At 43.2% G+C, this 14,263-nt stretch overlaps 1 protein-coding gene across 2 annotated transcripts; it reads right to left on the minus strand.

Annotated features, from left to right (window-relative positions):
- Nucleotides 1-1,774: 1,774 nt before the first annotated feature.
- LOC123166108 (NAC domain-containing protein 77) lies at nucleotides 1,775-6,496 on the minus strand. 2 transcript variants are annotated; one of them, XM_044583871.1, is made up of 4 exons: nucleotides 6,167-6,496; nucleotides 4,789-5,101; nucleotides 4,382-4,647; nucleotides 1,775-2,974 (listed from the first exon to the last, which is right to left on the minus strand). In XM_044583871.1, the coding sequence occupies exons 2-4, from the start codon at nucleotides 5,018-5,020 to the stop codon at nucleotides 1,898-1,900; spliced, it is 1,575 nt and encodes a 524-aa protein (XP_044439806.1). In that variant the 5' UTR covers nucleotides 5,021-5,101; nucleotides 6,167-6,496; the 3' UTR covers nucleotides 1,775-1,897. The 2 variants fall into 2 exon arrangements, with proteins under 2 accessions (XP_044439806.1, XP_044439805.1); XM_044583870.1 differs by having other exon boundaries at nucleotides 6,153-6,496.
- Between the last annotated feature and the right edge of the window lie 7,767 nt (nucleotides 6,497-14,263).

The following is a 14,263-nucleotide window of genomic DNA, read 5'->3' on the forward strand; positions in this document are numbered from 1 at the left end:
AACTGCAAACGCGTTTTGCGGGCCGGCGTTTTGCGGGGTCTGCTAGAGTTGCTCTAAGACGATTGTTACTGTGGTATGGAATTCTCACCCCTAACTTAAACTTTTTTTATCACTTTGTGCAACAAAGCATCACCCTTTGGTGTCAGTGCTGCATTACAATTTCATGTGAGAAGTTAGATGATTGGGATATGTTATTTAAATTGTTTTGAGTGATCATCTTTAATCATGTTGCAAGTTTTTATTACCAATGTCCAGTCAGAATATCCAATGATGTTTCACTTGAGCACTTAACTTTCTTTTTGCTCTCTCTTTCTCTCTCTCTCTCTCTCTCTCTCTCTCTCTCTCTCTCTCTCTCAGATTCAATCTTGCTTCTGATATGGATGATAACTTATTTATTTTTTAAGTTGAAATACAAGGTATTCACTCCTTACATTATTCAATCAACATTGTTTCACCGAAAATTACTTACGGAAGAAATAAAATTCACAAGTGTACACAATGTGCACTTCAACATACAAGTTGAAATTATTGAGTTATCTTGAGGTAGTCAAATGATCCTTTAGTTGTTTCTCTAGATTTACGGGTTGAACCTGCAACCTAATTATTGTTTCTTTCCATGTCATTTGTTGAATATAATAATTGCCACGCCAATTTTTTCACATGTGAGATTTCATATATTTGTAGTTGTTTGAGTTCTTCTATATCCCATGCTTCCTTGACTAATTAATATAGAATCATGTTCTTCGGCTTCTTCATATGTTCCTACCAATTTTATTGCAGTTGCACCCGACGTTGACTTTGGGGTTAATTCCATATGTCGCGCAGCAACGCGCGGGGACTCATCTAGTTCTAGAAGCAAGACGGTCCATGCATGGATTGATGGGACCTATTTAATATTTCTCGGCCTTGCATCCGAAAAATATATGTTCAGCTTGTAGAGGCATCAAACTCTAAAGTTGAAACATTAAAAAACGCATTCAAGTAGAATTCATAACCTTGTACAGCAAACCATTACACTATTACACACAACAATATAACCATTGGTTCATCGAGTTCCAGCTAGCTCGATCAGTCCAGACTACGAACAGTTTTGCCAGGTACAGAGACGGAACGTGGGGAGAGAGAGAATATGTAGCATGCAAAAGTTTCCTCTCGCATGCAAAAATAATCAATTCACAGTGCATGCACAGCCCATGTGTTGTCGCTTCAACCTGGACCATCCTGACCTCCTGACAGACATAAACACTGTACATACTAGTACTACATGTGACCTATGCTGCGTGCTACAGCCTGCTCTTTGTCTGGTTAAGTGGCCTAGTACTTAATTATTCTGACCCTGCAAATGCTCTGCTGCTGGACAGACCACAGCACGAATCTTTACAAAGCTGAACGGGCAAGATAAGCGGGGGTCGGGACTCCCGGGTGCTATCCCATCTTTTCGAAATCTATATGCACTACATTACGAAACAAAGGGAGTATTTGATTTACAACAAATCTATCACTATGAAATTATAGAATTATAGTATATAGCTTTATCATCTTATCGCCCCGCAACACTAAAACTCAACGCTACACAATAAAGTTGCAAGGAAACTCAACATATGACAGGCGGTCGATGACAAAGGACAATGCCATGACCCAGCTTCTCTTGCTACCATCATCGTTGCCACATGAGCCGCAATGTATCCAGTTTAAAAACTTGATCGTCATAACCAATAGCCAATCATGTCCGTGAAGAAACTTGCTTCACACGTAGAACAGTATAAAGAAAACATACAACAGTATAGTAATATGAATACAATGGATGAAACTGCCAAATGTGAGGAAAAACCATGAAATGTGAACACTGCGAGTCAACTAGCTGCTATCGATCGCTGCTTGCTGGTTTCTGCTAACTCTAAACCTGGTTGTTGTTGCCCATCGAAGTTGGCGGGCTCGGTGGCGGCGCGTCGTCCTCCATCTTGGGGAAGAGGAGCTCATCTAATGTGCATGAAAGGCGATCGCTGTTTTCGTCTGTAGGCATCATCGGTATATCCTTGAGCAAGACAGAGAAATCGATATCTTCGAGCATGGGGAGGGGACTCACAGCCACCTGCTGCGGATCTATGCCGTCGGGCATGTGGAAGGCGGGACTCGCGGCCACCTGCCGCGAATCTATGCCGTCGGGCATGTGGAAGGCGGGACTCGCGGCCACCTGCTGCGAATCTATGCCGTCGGGCATGCGGAAGGCGGGACTCGAGGCCACCTGCTGCGTCTTGCACCAAACGTCGAACTCACCATCCAGGTAGCCGCCCTGAACAGCCGGCGCCGGCGGGGGTGGTGGGGGCTGTGTCTTCGGCGGGTCTGCGGTTTCTTCTTGATGGCCAAAGTGCTGCTGCGACGCCGGCAGGTCATGCGCAAGGGGTGCTGGTCCTGACGGCACCAGAGGCGTCAACTTATGGTCCTCCCAGCTGTACGCAGGCCCTCCGGCGTGCTGCAGCTGCAAGTAGTATTTTGTGTCGCCCGGCGTCACCCAGCTGCTGCTGCTGCTGCTTGGCCCCGGCGCCTCCCAGCCAGGTGCCGACGCCGCGGCACCGAACGTGCACTGCTGATAGTCATGTGGTTGGCCAGCCAGCTGTGCCTGCGAGGTCCCTCCGGCGTCCGGTGTCCAGACTGTGTCTGTCAACCCCGTGTAGCCGGCGTCCGGCGGCACCCAGCAGCTTGTGCTTGGCCCCGGCGCGGCAGCGGCACCCAAGGCGTAGTAGTGATGATAGTCATGTGGCTGACCGGCCTGCGCCTGCGAGGTCGCCCCTCCGGCGGGCGGATACGGCGGTGATGGTGGCGCCTCCTCCTCCTCCTCCTCCTCCTCCGCCCAGGTAGAAGCAGGGGTGTTTTCTTCTTCATGAGTTGCTTTCTCTTCTTTAGCCTTTTTCTTCTTCTCCTTGGATTTGTTTTCCGACTTGTTGTAGAGGCGGTACAGGGCCATCTCCGACACCTGCAAGCGATGCACAAGGCGTGACGGGGAAACAACGATTAATATAATCCACAGCGACACGGTATGCATGCATGCATGCATGGCCAATCTAATCCACAGTACATGTTTAGAAGCAGTTATGTTCAGAACTTGAAAGTATTAATTCTGTTAAGCGTGGCATCAATACAAAATTCGGCCAGGGTAGGAAATCCCACCTTCCATAATGAGAGTATAATACTCCTATATGCCAATTAGACAAAAAAAAAGGTTGAACACAATTAAAATAAAATGAAGAAAAACATGTTTCGGTATTATGCCATAATTGATGATGTGCTATTATATGTCATGTATGATAATAAATAAAGTCATCTAAATTACTAATCAATTATACTAGCATATGATACTCCCCAGTATAAGCAACCTAAAAGTTTCTACTAACATATACAACTTCCGTCTGAAATTAATTGTCACAAATTTTTTACAGGTTATCTTTCCCGGCGACTGGCTGGATCCGTACGTGATCATTACTCAGTCATGCGGAAGTCGAGGAGTATATGGTCTACGCGTGCAACCGTTTGAAAACTATAGCACGGGATACTTACAACCGGTTTGGATGGCGGTCCAACAATAGAATATATGTCTAGTCATCTTTTTCTATTTTTGCCGATTGTTGCAGTTTATTCTTTTTATTTGATTTTGCTTGCAAACTTGTATCGAATGGCGTATTTTGTGGCTACTTTGCTTAATAATAATATGGTTGTCTGCATCAACTGATGCAGAGGCCGAAAGTAACCCAATTTTTGAAGAAAAAAGATATACTCATTTCAGCGACAATTATTTCCGGACAGGGAAAGTATGTATTAAATTTGGCAACTAAGAAGCATCACCTAGAAGAGTTTGTCTAGGACACATCTAGATGTGACATAGTTATGTCACATCTAACCTGATGTCCACTATGTTTGTGGTTTATTTATTTTTTTGTCCCAGCTTTTATTTTGTTCCTTGTTACTGCGTTAGTTGTGGAAGCTTAAATGTGACATCCTTAAAAAATATCTAGATGTGAATTAGATAAACTGAAGATCAATTATATCTTACTCACTTGAATCCAAAATAAATGTTATAGTTCTGAACTAAAATTAATATATTTCGACAATAAGCAACTAAATGATACACACGCAAATGCTCACATACACTCATCTCCATGAACACAGGCGCACACACAACCTACCTTATGAGCATCTCCGAGATAGCTAATAACTTAAAAGCCAAACAAATAAAAATACCTAAATGAATAAAATATATTTTCCCTCGCAAAATAATTTTAATTTTAATTGTTAACAGAGCATATTTTTGTGTGATTCACCGTCAAACCAGTATTGCAATCAACCATGAACAGAACAAAGGAAACGATGATTGACGAGAAATTACCTTCTTGTTGGGTCCAACAATGGTGTACTCTTTGACGATCCAGTCGGTCTTGACGTCAGGCTTGTCGCCGGGCCTCTTCTCGTAAAACACCAAGGTGAGCTTATAGCCGACGACCAGGCCGCGGCGCACCAAGGGCAGGCCGCCGCCCGAGGCCTTCCACCAGCCGTCCTTGGCGGTGCGCCCCGGGCGCACCCTGGCGCTCCCCGAGAACTCCCTCTCGTTGAAGAAGTAGATGGACCCGGCCTCCTTGTGCGCCTTGTACAGCTCTGCTCCATCGGTTCCGATTCGTATCATGATTCATGAGCGCGCGCGGAATTGCATCGATGGATCACCACGGGTTAAAACGAAGCGAGGAAGAAGAAGAAGAAAGAAAGAAAGCAAGAATGAAAGAAAGAAAGGAGGGGTACCGTGGAGCTCGGCAGGGTGGTAGTTGCGGATCCTGACGCCGTGGAAGATGCTGGGGAGAGGGTAGGGGAGAGCGCGGCCGGCGATCATGTCCTCGAGGAGGCGGAGGAGCTCGGGGTCGTCCGGGACGAAGTGGTAGCCGTGAGGGAACCCGTGCCGGTTCAGCCAGTCGTCGCCGACGGCGGCGGCCTTCGGCATCTTCCCCTTGTCGTGCTTGTGGGCGGCCCCCGCCATCGGAACTCGGCGACCTTGGTGGGATCGAACTCGACGAGGAGTTGCCGGAGAACAACGATCTGCGTACGCGCACCGCAGGACCTGCGGTTAGGGGCGTGCTTTATTATGGCCACGTCCGCTGGCAACCGATCCGGGCCGAATTTTGAATCCGGCTCCGTTGGGGTTAAGGCGGGGAGGGACGTCCGCGTGCGTGCGTGCGTGCGTGCTTGATTGTGATGAATCCGGCCCGGTTCGGCTTCTTTCTTTCTTCTTTTTTTTTACATGAAACACTTGTATTCCATTAAGACACGGCTAAATCGTCGGTTACAGTACGGTTTACATCATCACGATAATTTGAGAACCTTTGGTTAGAAATACCAGCTGCTAATCTGGTACCGTACGCCGCCAGCACATGCACTGGCTTGTTACACTCACGTGACACATGTACAACACTAGCCCGGATGAATTGTGTGGCAAGCTTCACTTTAAGATCTTTGAACACCTGGCCCAGAGAAGACAGATCATAGGCATCGGACAATACGGCTTGTTGGAGAATAAGGCAATCAGTCTCAAAATTGACAGTCAAGCAAGGCTACAGTTTCAGCATGTAAAGCACTGGAGATAGACTCAAGGGAACCAGCAGCCGCAAAGAGAACTTCATAAGATGAGTCTCTGCAAATCAAGCCCCACCCACCGCATCCAGTCGGATCTGAACAAGCCCCATCGATGTTAATTTTGACAGTATCCTATGGGGGGCTCTTCCACTTGTGATTAGTGATCACCTTGGGTGCCGGCTCCTTATTTAGTGTAACATCCCAATTTTTAATTTAGATGTTATACACAGGGCTGGCCCGGTAAAATCCGGGGGCCTGTGCTAAACCCAAAAATGGGCCCCTATCTTACTTAAATTTGTATTATTAAAACACAAGATACAAAAGATGAATACAATAAGATTAAAGATATCAATTGAAGATTATACATCAATATTTGACGATTAGACGAACTATCTAACTCATCTAATCTCGTGTCCTGTCTAGTTGACTATACAGTGATCTTTACTCAAGAAGGCAAGAATCGATTTTTAACGATCCCTGCTAAACATTAGTTAGGAATTAAGAGTAAAGGCTGAAGTTAATCAGAAAGGAGGGCTCACCAAGGGCAGGCTACCTATTTTGAAGCAGCACCTGGAGGATGGAAGCCGTGAGAGTTGTCGCTGTGTGCCCGTGTCAATCTTCTCGCCCATGTGCCCGTGTCGCTCGTCGCCGGTGCCATGAAGTCTGGAACTGCCGCCAATCGATCCGACGACCCGGTTTCCAATCGAGCAGCCGCCCGAGGACTGTCGCCGATCTATGGACGATCCAGTTTCCTAGTAGGCTGTAATGACGACTGCTTTTGCAATCGAGGATCCGGTTTCCTAGGCTGTAACGACGTGAGTGCTTTTGCGATTGACGATCCCGTTTCCTGTGCCCCAGGACTGCATGTTGTGATCGATCCCGTTTCAGATCGTTTCTTTTGGGGCGTTTCCAATCGATCGAGTAGCGGCCGCTCGACCTCGACTCACGCGGGATTGAAGCGGCCCAACACCATACGAGGTGCAGCAGCCCAACGCCATACGAGTACATACTAGGCCTATAGAAAAATTTGGGCCCCCCAAACTGATGGGCCCTGTGTGGGCTGCACACTGTGCACACCTATGGGCCCGAGCCTGGTTATACATAGGTCATCATATGCATATCATATTTTTGTTTGCATTTGGTTGAGATCCTAGAAATCTTAAGCAACTCAAGGACCCAAGGAAAGACTTGGAGATTTCACTCATTTTCATATTTGAATTTATTTCAAATTTGAAAAGAGGATCAATTTGATTTTAATATTTTTCTCTCCAATTATTTCCAATAATAAAATAAATGAGAGAAGATAAAATGACTTCTTCAAAAGAGAGGAATATTGGAGAAGACATTTTAAAATCAAATCTATTATTTTATTTGCTATTTTATTTGAATTAGAAAAATATGCATTTTTGAAAATTGCATTTTTAGGCCAGAAAAATGTTTACCTTGTCCTAAATATTAGGTTTGTACGGTGAAAATTGTTTCTGGTATTTTTAGAAGAAAATTATATTTTATTAGGATTTTTCTTTCGGGCGAAATTTATTTAGAAAAAAATAAAACTTCGTCGCCTGACTGGGCCGAAGGCCCAGCCGAGCCAGGCCAAGCCCAGCCGCGCGTGCGGACGCCGGACTCCGACGAGGAGGAGTCCGGGTCGGACTGCGCCGCCCCCCCGACCTTTATAAGCCCACGCCCCACCGCCTCCTCCTCCACCAGAAGCCGCCGCCGTCGCCCCCGCGCCGCATCCCGCCGCCGCTGGAGCCACCGCCGGAGCTGAAGCCCGATCCGCCGCCGCCGTTGACCTCGCCGCTGCCGGTTAACCGGTAAAAACCGCTCGGTTTTCTTTCGGTTATTTTTAGGGTTAGGGTTTTTCTCGGTTTTTCCGATCAGTTCTAATTAGCGGACGTTCGTCCGTTAATCCGCGGTAGCGAACGTTTTCGTTCTGTAGGGTTTTGTAGCGAACGTTTGTTCGTTAGGTTTTTCTTTTTCTTTTTATTTTTTTCGGCCAAGGACCTATCCGTAGTTACTTTTCTTACAGATTAGTCCCTGATCTTCAAACCCTCGCTACTTTTTGCTCATTTGTCCAAATCCAGTGAAACCAATGCCAAAATCTTCGTCTTGTTCCCCTCTTTCCAGATAAACAACTTGAACATGGTTTTGACAATTTAAAATTTGGTCTCAAGCAGATTTGATTTCGAATTTCTTTTGATCGTAGTTTGAGTTTCGTAGCTCCGATTCGATTGATTCTTTTTGCAAATCGAAGCTCTTCAGTTGAACTTTTTGTTCAGATATTTTCTCTTGAGTTTTACCCTTGCACCTTATGCTTGAGTGCTTATGTATGCTATTGTTTGTTCACGATAGAGTTTCCGGAGTGCGAGGCTTGCTACTACGAGCCACTAGGGTTTTCAGATCGTCAGCAAGGCAAGTAACACTTTGATCATACCCTTTATTACCCAGTTTTTATGCATTAGTCTGAACCCTCAAATATTGCATGAGTAGGGTTGATAACATGTGGGTGCTAGTAAGTAGTTGATGAGGTAGAACATATTGTCTTATATTCAAACCCTGGGAGTTACTACGTGATGCTTATACTGCTATGCTATGCTCATAGACGTGGTTTGGGTTGAGTGATTCATGACAGTTGTGAGTATTATTATGAATTAAGGTTTAACTTAAGGTGGCTACATTAATACACATCTGGGTGGACTGGTTTGTGGGCACCTAGGGAATCCAGTGTTGTCCAAGGAGATCCCGGGGAACCCGTGTGATCATCTAATGGTTTGCCACCCAGGCTCAAAGGGATCATTATGTTATTCATGCTGGAAACTTCCGTGTGCAGCCACAAGCCATTATGGGCTGAAAGACTGTGTCTCGGTCATCCGTTTCTCAAACAACATATAGTGCGAGAAATCCAACGGAGGAGATCGAGTATTGTGGGGAAAAGTGCACAAACCTCTGGAGAGTGTACAAACTAATCATGGTTAGCCGTGTCCCCGGTTATGGACATCTTGAGTATCTGGTGCTTGAATTATTATGTGATCTCAACACTCTACTTAATTAATTTTGTTGGGTTGTTAACTTTTAATTGGGATTGAGATGGGGTTACCATTCTCAATGTTTTCAACAAACTTTGTAGTTAAATTAAACATATTCCTTTGTTGTAGGAAAAAACTGGCTTTACGCAAAATGATAACCATAGAGCCTCCACTAGCCATATATGCATGTAGTGATAGTTGTTATTTGTTTCTTGCTCTATAGTGTTATCTTGCCAGCATATTCCATGTGTTGACCTACACAGGCTGTAACGTATTATGTTGCAGAGTTTTCAGACGAAGAGTAAGGTGCGCTAGGTCGTTGTCGTGCACTCAGCTATGCCGTTGGAGTTGATGGACTCATTTACCTTCGAAGCTTCCACAGTTATCTTACTTAGATGGCCTTCAGCCATATTATTGTATTAAGTTCTCTCTCTTGAGACACTCGATGTAATAAGTGTGTGATTGAACTCTGTTATAAATCCTCGAGTACTGTGTGTGTCAGCATTACCGATCCAGGGATAACACTTATGCACAGAGATTTGACCGTCTGAGGTCGGATCGCTACATTTAGGAATTCCTTCCACTCATTAACATGAAACCGAATTGCATATTGGAACTATTCCTTCATTGCTCTACGTACACCATGATTCCCACCGTTCCTTTCATGCCACCAGGACCAAAGGAGAGCAATAGAGAGCATTCTTTGTTCCTCGGGTAGACGGATTAGCATACACTACATCCCTTGCAGAAACAAGCAGTGAAAGTTCTTACCTCCTCCAATAGTAGTGCTCTCCAACAAGGATTAGAATATGAAAGTGCGTTATATCGACTAGAGGGGGGGTGAATAGGTGATTTTTATGAATTCTTCACTGAGGAATTTCAGGGTGAGGAAATTCCTAAGCGAAGAACTACTTGTAGCGGAATAAGTACTCAGATGTAAACATAACGGAACACAAGCATGGTCATCATGATGAAATGAAGACAAGCACAGAGTACAGAAAGCGTAAACACGGGATAGCACAGGACAAAGACAAACAGACTGAAGAAATTGAGCTGAGGAAATTGAGAAAGTCTTCAGTCAAAGTCTTTAAACAGATATGAACAAGCACACAACACAGTTATGAGGAAATGAAAGAGCTGAGGAAATAGAACCAGTAAGCTTGGTGAAGACAATGATTTGGTAGACCAGTTCCAACTGATGTCTCAGTTGTACGTCTGGTTGGAGCGGCTAGGTATTTAAACCTGAGGACACACAGTCTCGGACACACAGTCCTCACCGTATTCTCCTTGAGCTAAGGTCACATAGACCTCGCCCAATCACTAGTGGTAAGTCTTCAGGTGACTTCCAAACCTTCACAAACTCGGTCACTCGGCGATCCACAATTTCCTCTTGGATGCTCTAGACCATGACGCCTAACCGTCTGGAAGAAGCACGGTCTTCAAAGGTAACAAGCGTCAGGTCCGCGCAGGATCAATCTCTTCAGTGATGCTCAATCACTTTGGGTTTGTAGGTGTTTGGGTTTGGGTTTTCCTCACTTGATGATTTTCGCTCAAAGTCCTCGAAGGATGGGATGCTCTCAAATGACAAGTGTCAGTTTCTCTCGGAGCAGCCAACCAACTAGTGGTTGTAGGGGGCGGCTATTTATAGCCTAGGGAGCAGCCCGACATGATAAGACATAAATGCCCTTCAATGATATGACCGTTAGGTGGGTAGATATTTTGGGACAGCTGGCGCGTAGCACAACAACGGTCGGAATTTTGAGTATCAAATACCTCAGGGCTATCATGTTCCTCATTGTGTAGGCAATTGATACGTCTCCAACGTATCTATAATTTTTTATTGTTCCATGCTATTATATTATCTGTTTTGGATGTTTATGGGCTTTATTTTACACTTTTATATTATTTTTGGGACTAACCTATTAACCCAAAGCCTAGTGCCAGTTCCTATTTTTTTTCCCTTGTTTCAGTGTTTCGAAGAAAAGGAATATCAAACGGAGTCCAAACGGAATGAAACCTTCGGGAGAGTTATTTTTGGAATGGAAGCAATCCAGGAGACTTGGAGTGCACGTCAGGGAATCAACGAGGAGAGCACGAGGAAGGGGGCACACCCTCCACCCTCGTGGGCCCCTCGTGGCTCCCCTGGCCGACTTCTTTCGCCTATATATGTCCATATACCCTAAAACCATCGGGGAACAGAAGAGATCGGGAGTTCCGCCGCCGCAAGCCTCTGTAGCCACGAAAAACCAATCAGGACCCTGTTCCGACACCATGCCGGAGGGGGGAACCCTCACCGGTGGCCATCTTCATCATCCCGGCGCTCTCCATGACGAGGGGGGAGTAGTTCACCCTCGGGGCTGAGGGTATGTACCAGTAGCTATGTGTTTGATCTCTCTCTCGTGTTCTTGAGGTGATACGATCTTGATGTATCGCGAGCTTTGCTATTATAGTTGGACCTTATGATGTTTCTCCCCCTCTACTCTCTTGTAATGGATTGAGTTTTCCCTTTGAAGTTATCTTATCGGATTGAGTCTTTAAGGATTTGAGAACACTTGATGTATGTCTTGCGTGGGATACCCGTGGTGACAATGGGGTATTCTATTGATTCACTTGATGAATGTTTTGGTGATCAACTTGCGGGTTTCGCCCATGAACCTATGCATAGGGGTTGGCACACGTTTTCGTCTTGACTCTCCGGTAGAAACTTTGGGACACTCTTTGAAGTACTTTGTGTTGGTTTGAATAGATGAAACTGAGATTGTGTGATGCATATCGTATAATCATACCCACGGATACTTGAGGTGACATTGGAGTATCTAGGTGACATTAGGGTTTTGGTTGATATGTGTCTTAAGGTGTTATTCTAGTATGAACTCTTGAATAGATCGATTCGAAAGAATAACTTTGAGGTGGTTTCGTACCCTACCATAATCTCTTTGTTTGTTCTCCGCTATTAATGGCTTTGGAGTGACTCTTTGTTTCATGTTGAGGGATAGTTATGTGATCCAATTATGTTATTATTGTTGAGAGAACTTGCACTAGTGAAAGTATGAACACTAGGCCTTGTTTCCTAGCATTGCAATACCGTTTACGCTCACTTTTATCATTAGTTACCTTGTTGTTTTTATATTTTCAGATTACAAAAACCTATATCTACCATCCATATTGCACTTTTATCACCATCTCTTCGCCGAACTAGTGCACCTATACAATTTACCGTTGTATTGGGTGTGTTGGGGACACAAGAGACTCTTTGTTATTTGGTTGCAGGGTTGTTTGAGAGAGACCATCTTCATCCTACGCCTCCCACGGATTGATAAACCTTAGGTCATCCACTTGAGGGAAATTTGCTACTGTCCTACAAACCTCTGCACTTGGAGGCCCAACAACGTCTACAAGAAGAAGGTTGTGTAGTAGACATCAAGCTCTTTTCTGGCGCCGTTGCCGGGGAGGTGAGTGCTTGAAGGTATATCTTTAGATCTTGCAATCGAATCTTTTAGTTTCTTGTTTTATCACTACTTTAATTTAGAAAAGAAAACTACAAAAAAATGGAATTGAGTTTGTCTCATACGCTTCATCTTTTTAATATCTTTCGTAAGTATGATGAAAAGGAAAATTGTGCTCAAGTGCTAGAAGAAGAAGTCTATAAAATGTTTGGCACTAAATCTTTGAATGATGAGCATGATTGCAATGTTGTTAGTATGAACTCTTTGAATATCCATAGTACTAATGATGATTGCACTACTTATGATGAAAATGTCTCCTATAAACATGTCAATTTTTGTGGAGTGCATTGGGTTTGCAAGTACACACCAAATAGGGAAGATAGATATTGCAAGAGGCATAAGCATTTAGAAACTAAATTGTTGCAAGAAAGGCTAGATGTTTGTGCTGAAAATTTAAATTTTGTTAGCCGTACTTGTGAACTTTGCAATGAACGGGGTCATTTAACTATCCGATGCAAATTGTTTCATGATCTAATCGTGTCCAAAAATTGTGATGACTTGATTTCCCTTGCACATTATAATGAACTTAGTTTGCTTATGGGTTACGAAGAAATGAAACGTATAACTAAGCATCTTCCGGAATTTGCCCGTTATAAACTTCTTGATTTTGATCTAGAGAAAATTTATATGTTTTGTGCGATGAATTGCATTGAAAATCCTTATATTGCCGATTACATAAAGACAAGAAATCAAATAGAAGATGAAGAGAATACTAATGAAAGGGAAGAGACTTCCCAATATCCTCCTATTATTTCTTATGATGAATCAGATAACGAGGAGGAGCCTTCTATTCAACCAATCTCATTAATAAGGAGCTCCAAAAAGAGGATTGAACCCACACATGATGTGGTGAAGAAGAAGAAAAGAAAAAGGAAGAGAGGTAAAAAGATATCTCCCCCAAATAATGTTGCTCCTATTATTGTTGTGCCTCCTGAAAATGAATCAAAAATAATTATGGAAGATGATGCACTTGATGATGATCTTGTTATGCCTATTGCTTGTTGTGATGATTATGATTGGGAAGATAATGATACTTCTTATGATCTTGAAAATCTTTTTGGCACTTGCTTGGAAGAATATGATAATTGCTATACTATTGGTGCTATCTATACTATTAATGATGAGAGTGATTATGCTTATGATATGAAAAGGCCCAAGCTTGGGGATGCTATGTTTGATGAAGATGATGTTTTTGAGAATATATTTTCTGCAATTAATGTTTTTCCCAAGCTTGGGATGCTATGTTTAATGAAGATGATATTTTTAGCCTCCCAAGTTTTGATGAGCAAATTTATAATGATGATAGCATGCCTCCTACTTATGATGATTATATTGATGAAAGTGGGTTTGGAAGAGTGTCAACTTTAGGAAGTAGTGATCCCACTATTTTGGAGGATGTTGAATCTTATTGTGATAATTATGAAAGTGGATTTGGAGAGGTCATGACTTTATTTAGTGATGAATCCACTATTTCGGAAGAGGTTTCAATTGATTATGATGAGAACAAAGTTGCTACTTATGATGATTATTGTGATGAAACTTATGCTATAAAGAGTAGTGATGATTATATTTATAAAACTTGTCATGATTATGATTATCCTTTTTCTGAACATTACTCATTTAATGTGGAAACAATTTATAGTATTCGAGTCTCTTATGATACTCTCACCATTCCGAATGAGAAGAATTTTGCTTATGTGGAGAGTAGTAAATTTTCTATGCAAGTAGGTCATGAAAAGAATGCTTTAGGTGCTGGTTATATTGTTGAATTCATTCATGATGCTACTGAAATTTATTATGAGGGAGGAATATATGCTTGTAGGAATTGCAATAATATCAAGTTTCCTCTCTATGTGCTTAAGGTTTTGAAGTTATGCTTGTTTTGCCTTCCTATGCTAGTTGATTATTGTTCCCATAAGTTGTTTTCTCACAAAATCCCTATGCATATGAAGTGGGTTAGACTTAAATGTGCTAGTCATATTCTTCATGATGCTCTCTTTGCGTTTCAATTCTTATCTTTTATGCGAGCATCATTGAAATAATCATGCCTAGCTCGGGGCGTTAAACGTTAGCGCTTGTTGGGAGGCAACCTAATTTTATTTTTGTTTCTTGCTT

The sequence above is a fragment of the Triticum aestivum genome, chromosome 7D, assembly GCF_018294505.1.
Source record: "Triticum aestivum cultivar Chinese Spring chromosome 7D, IWGSC CS RefSeq v2.1, whole genome shotgun sequence".
Taxonomy (NCBI): domain Eukaryota; kingdom Viridiplantae; phylum Streptophyta; class Magnoliopsida; order Poales; family Poaceae; genus Triticum; species Triticum aestivum.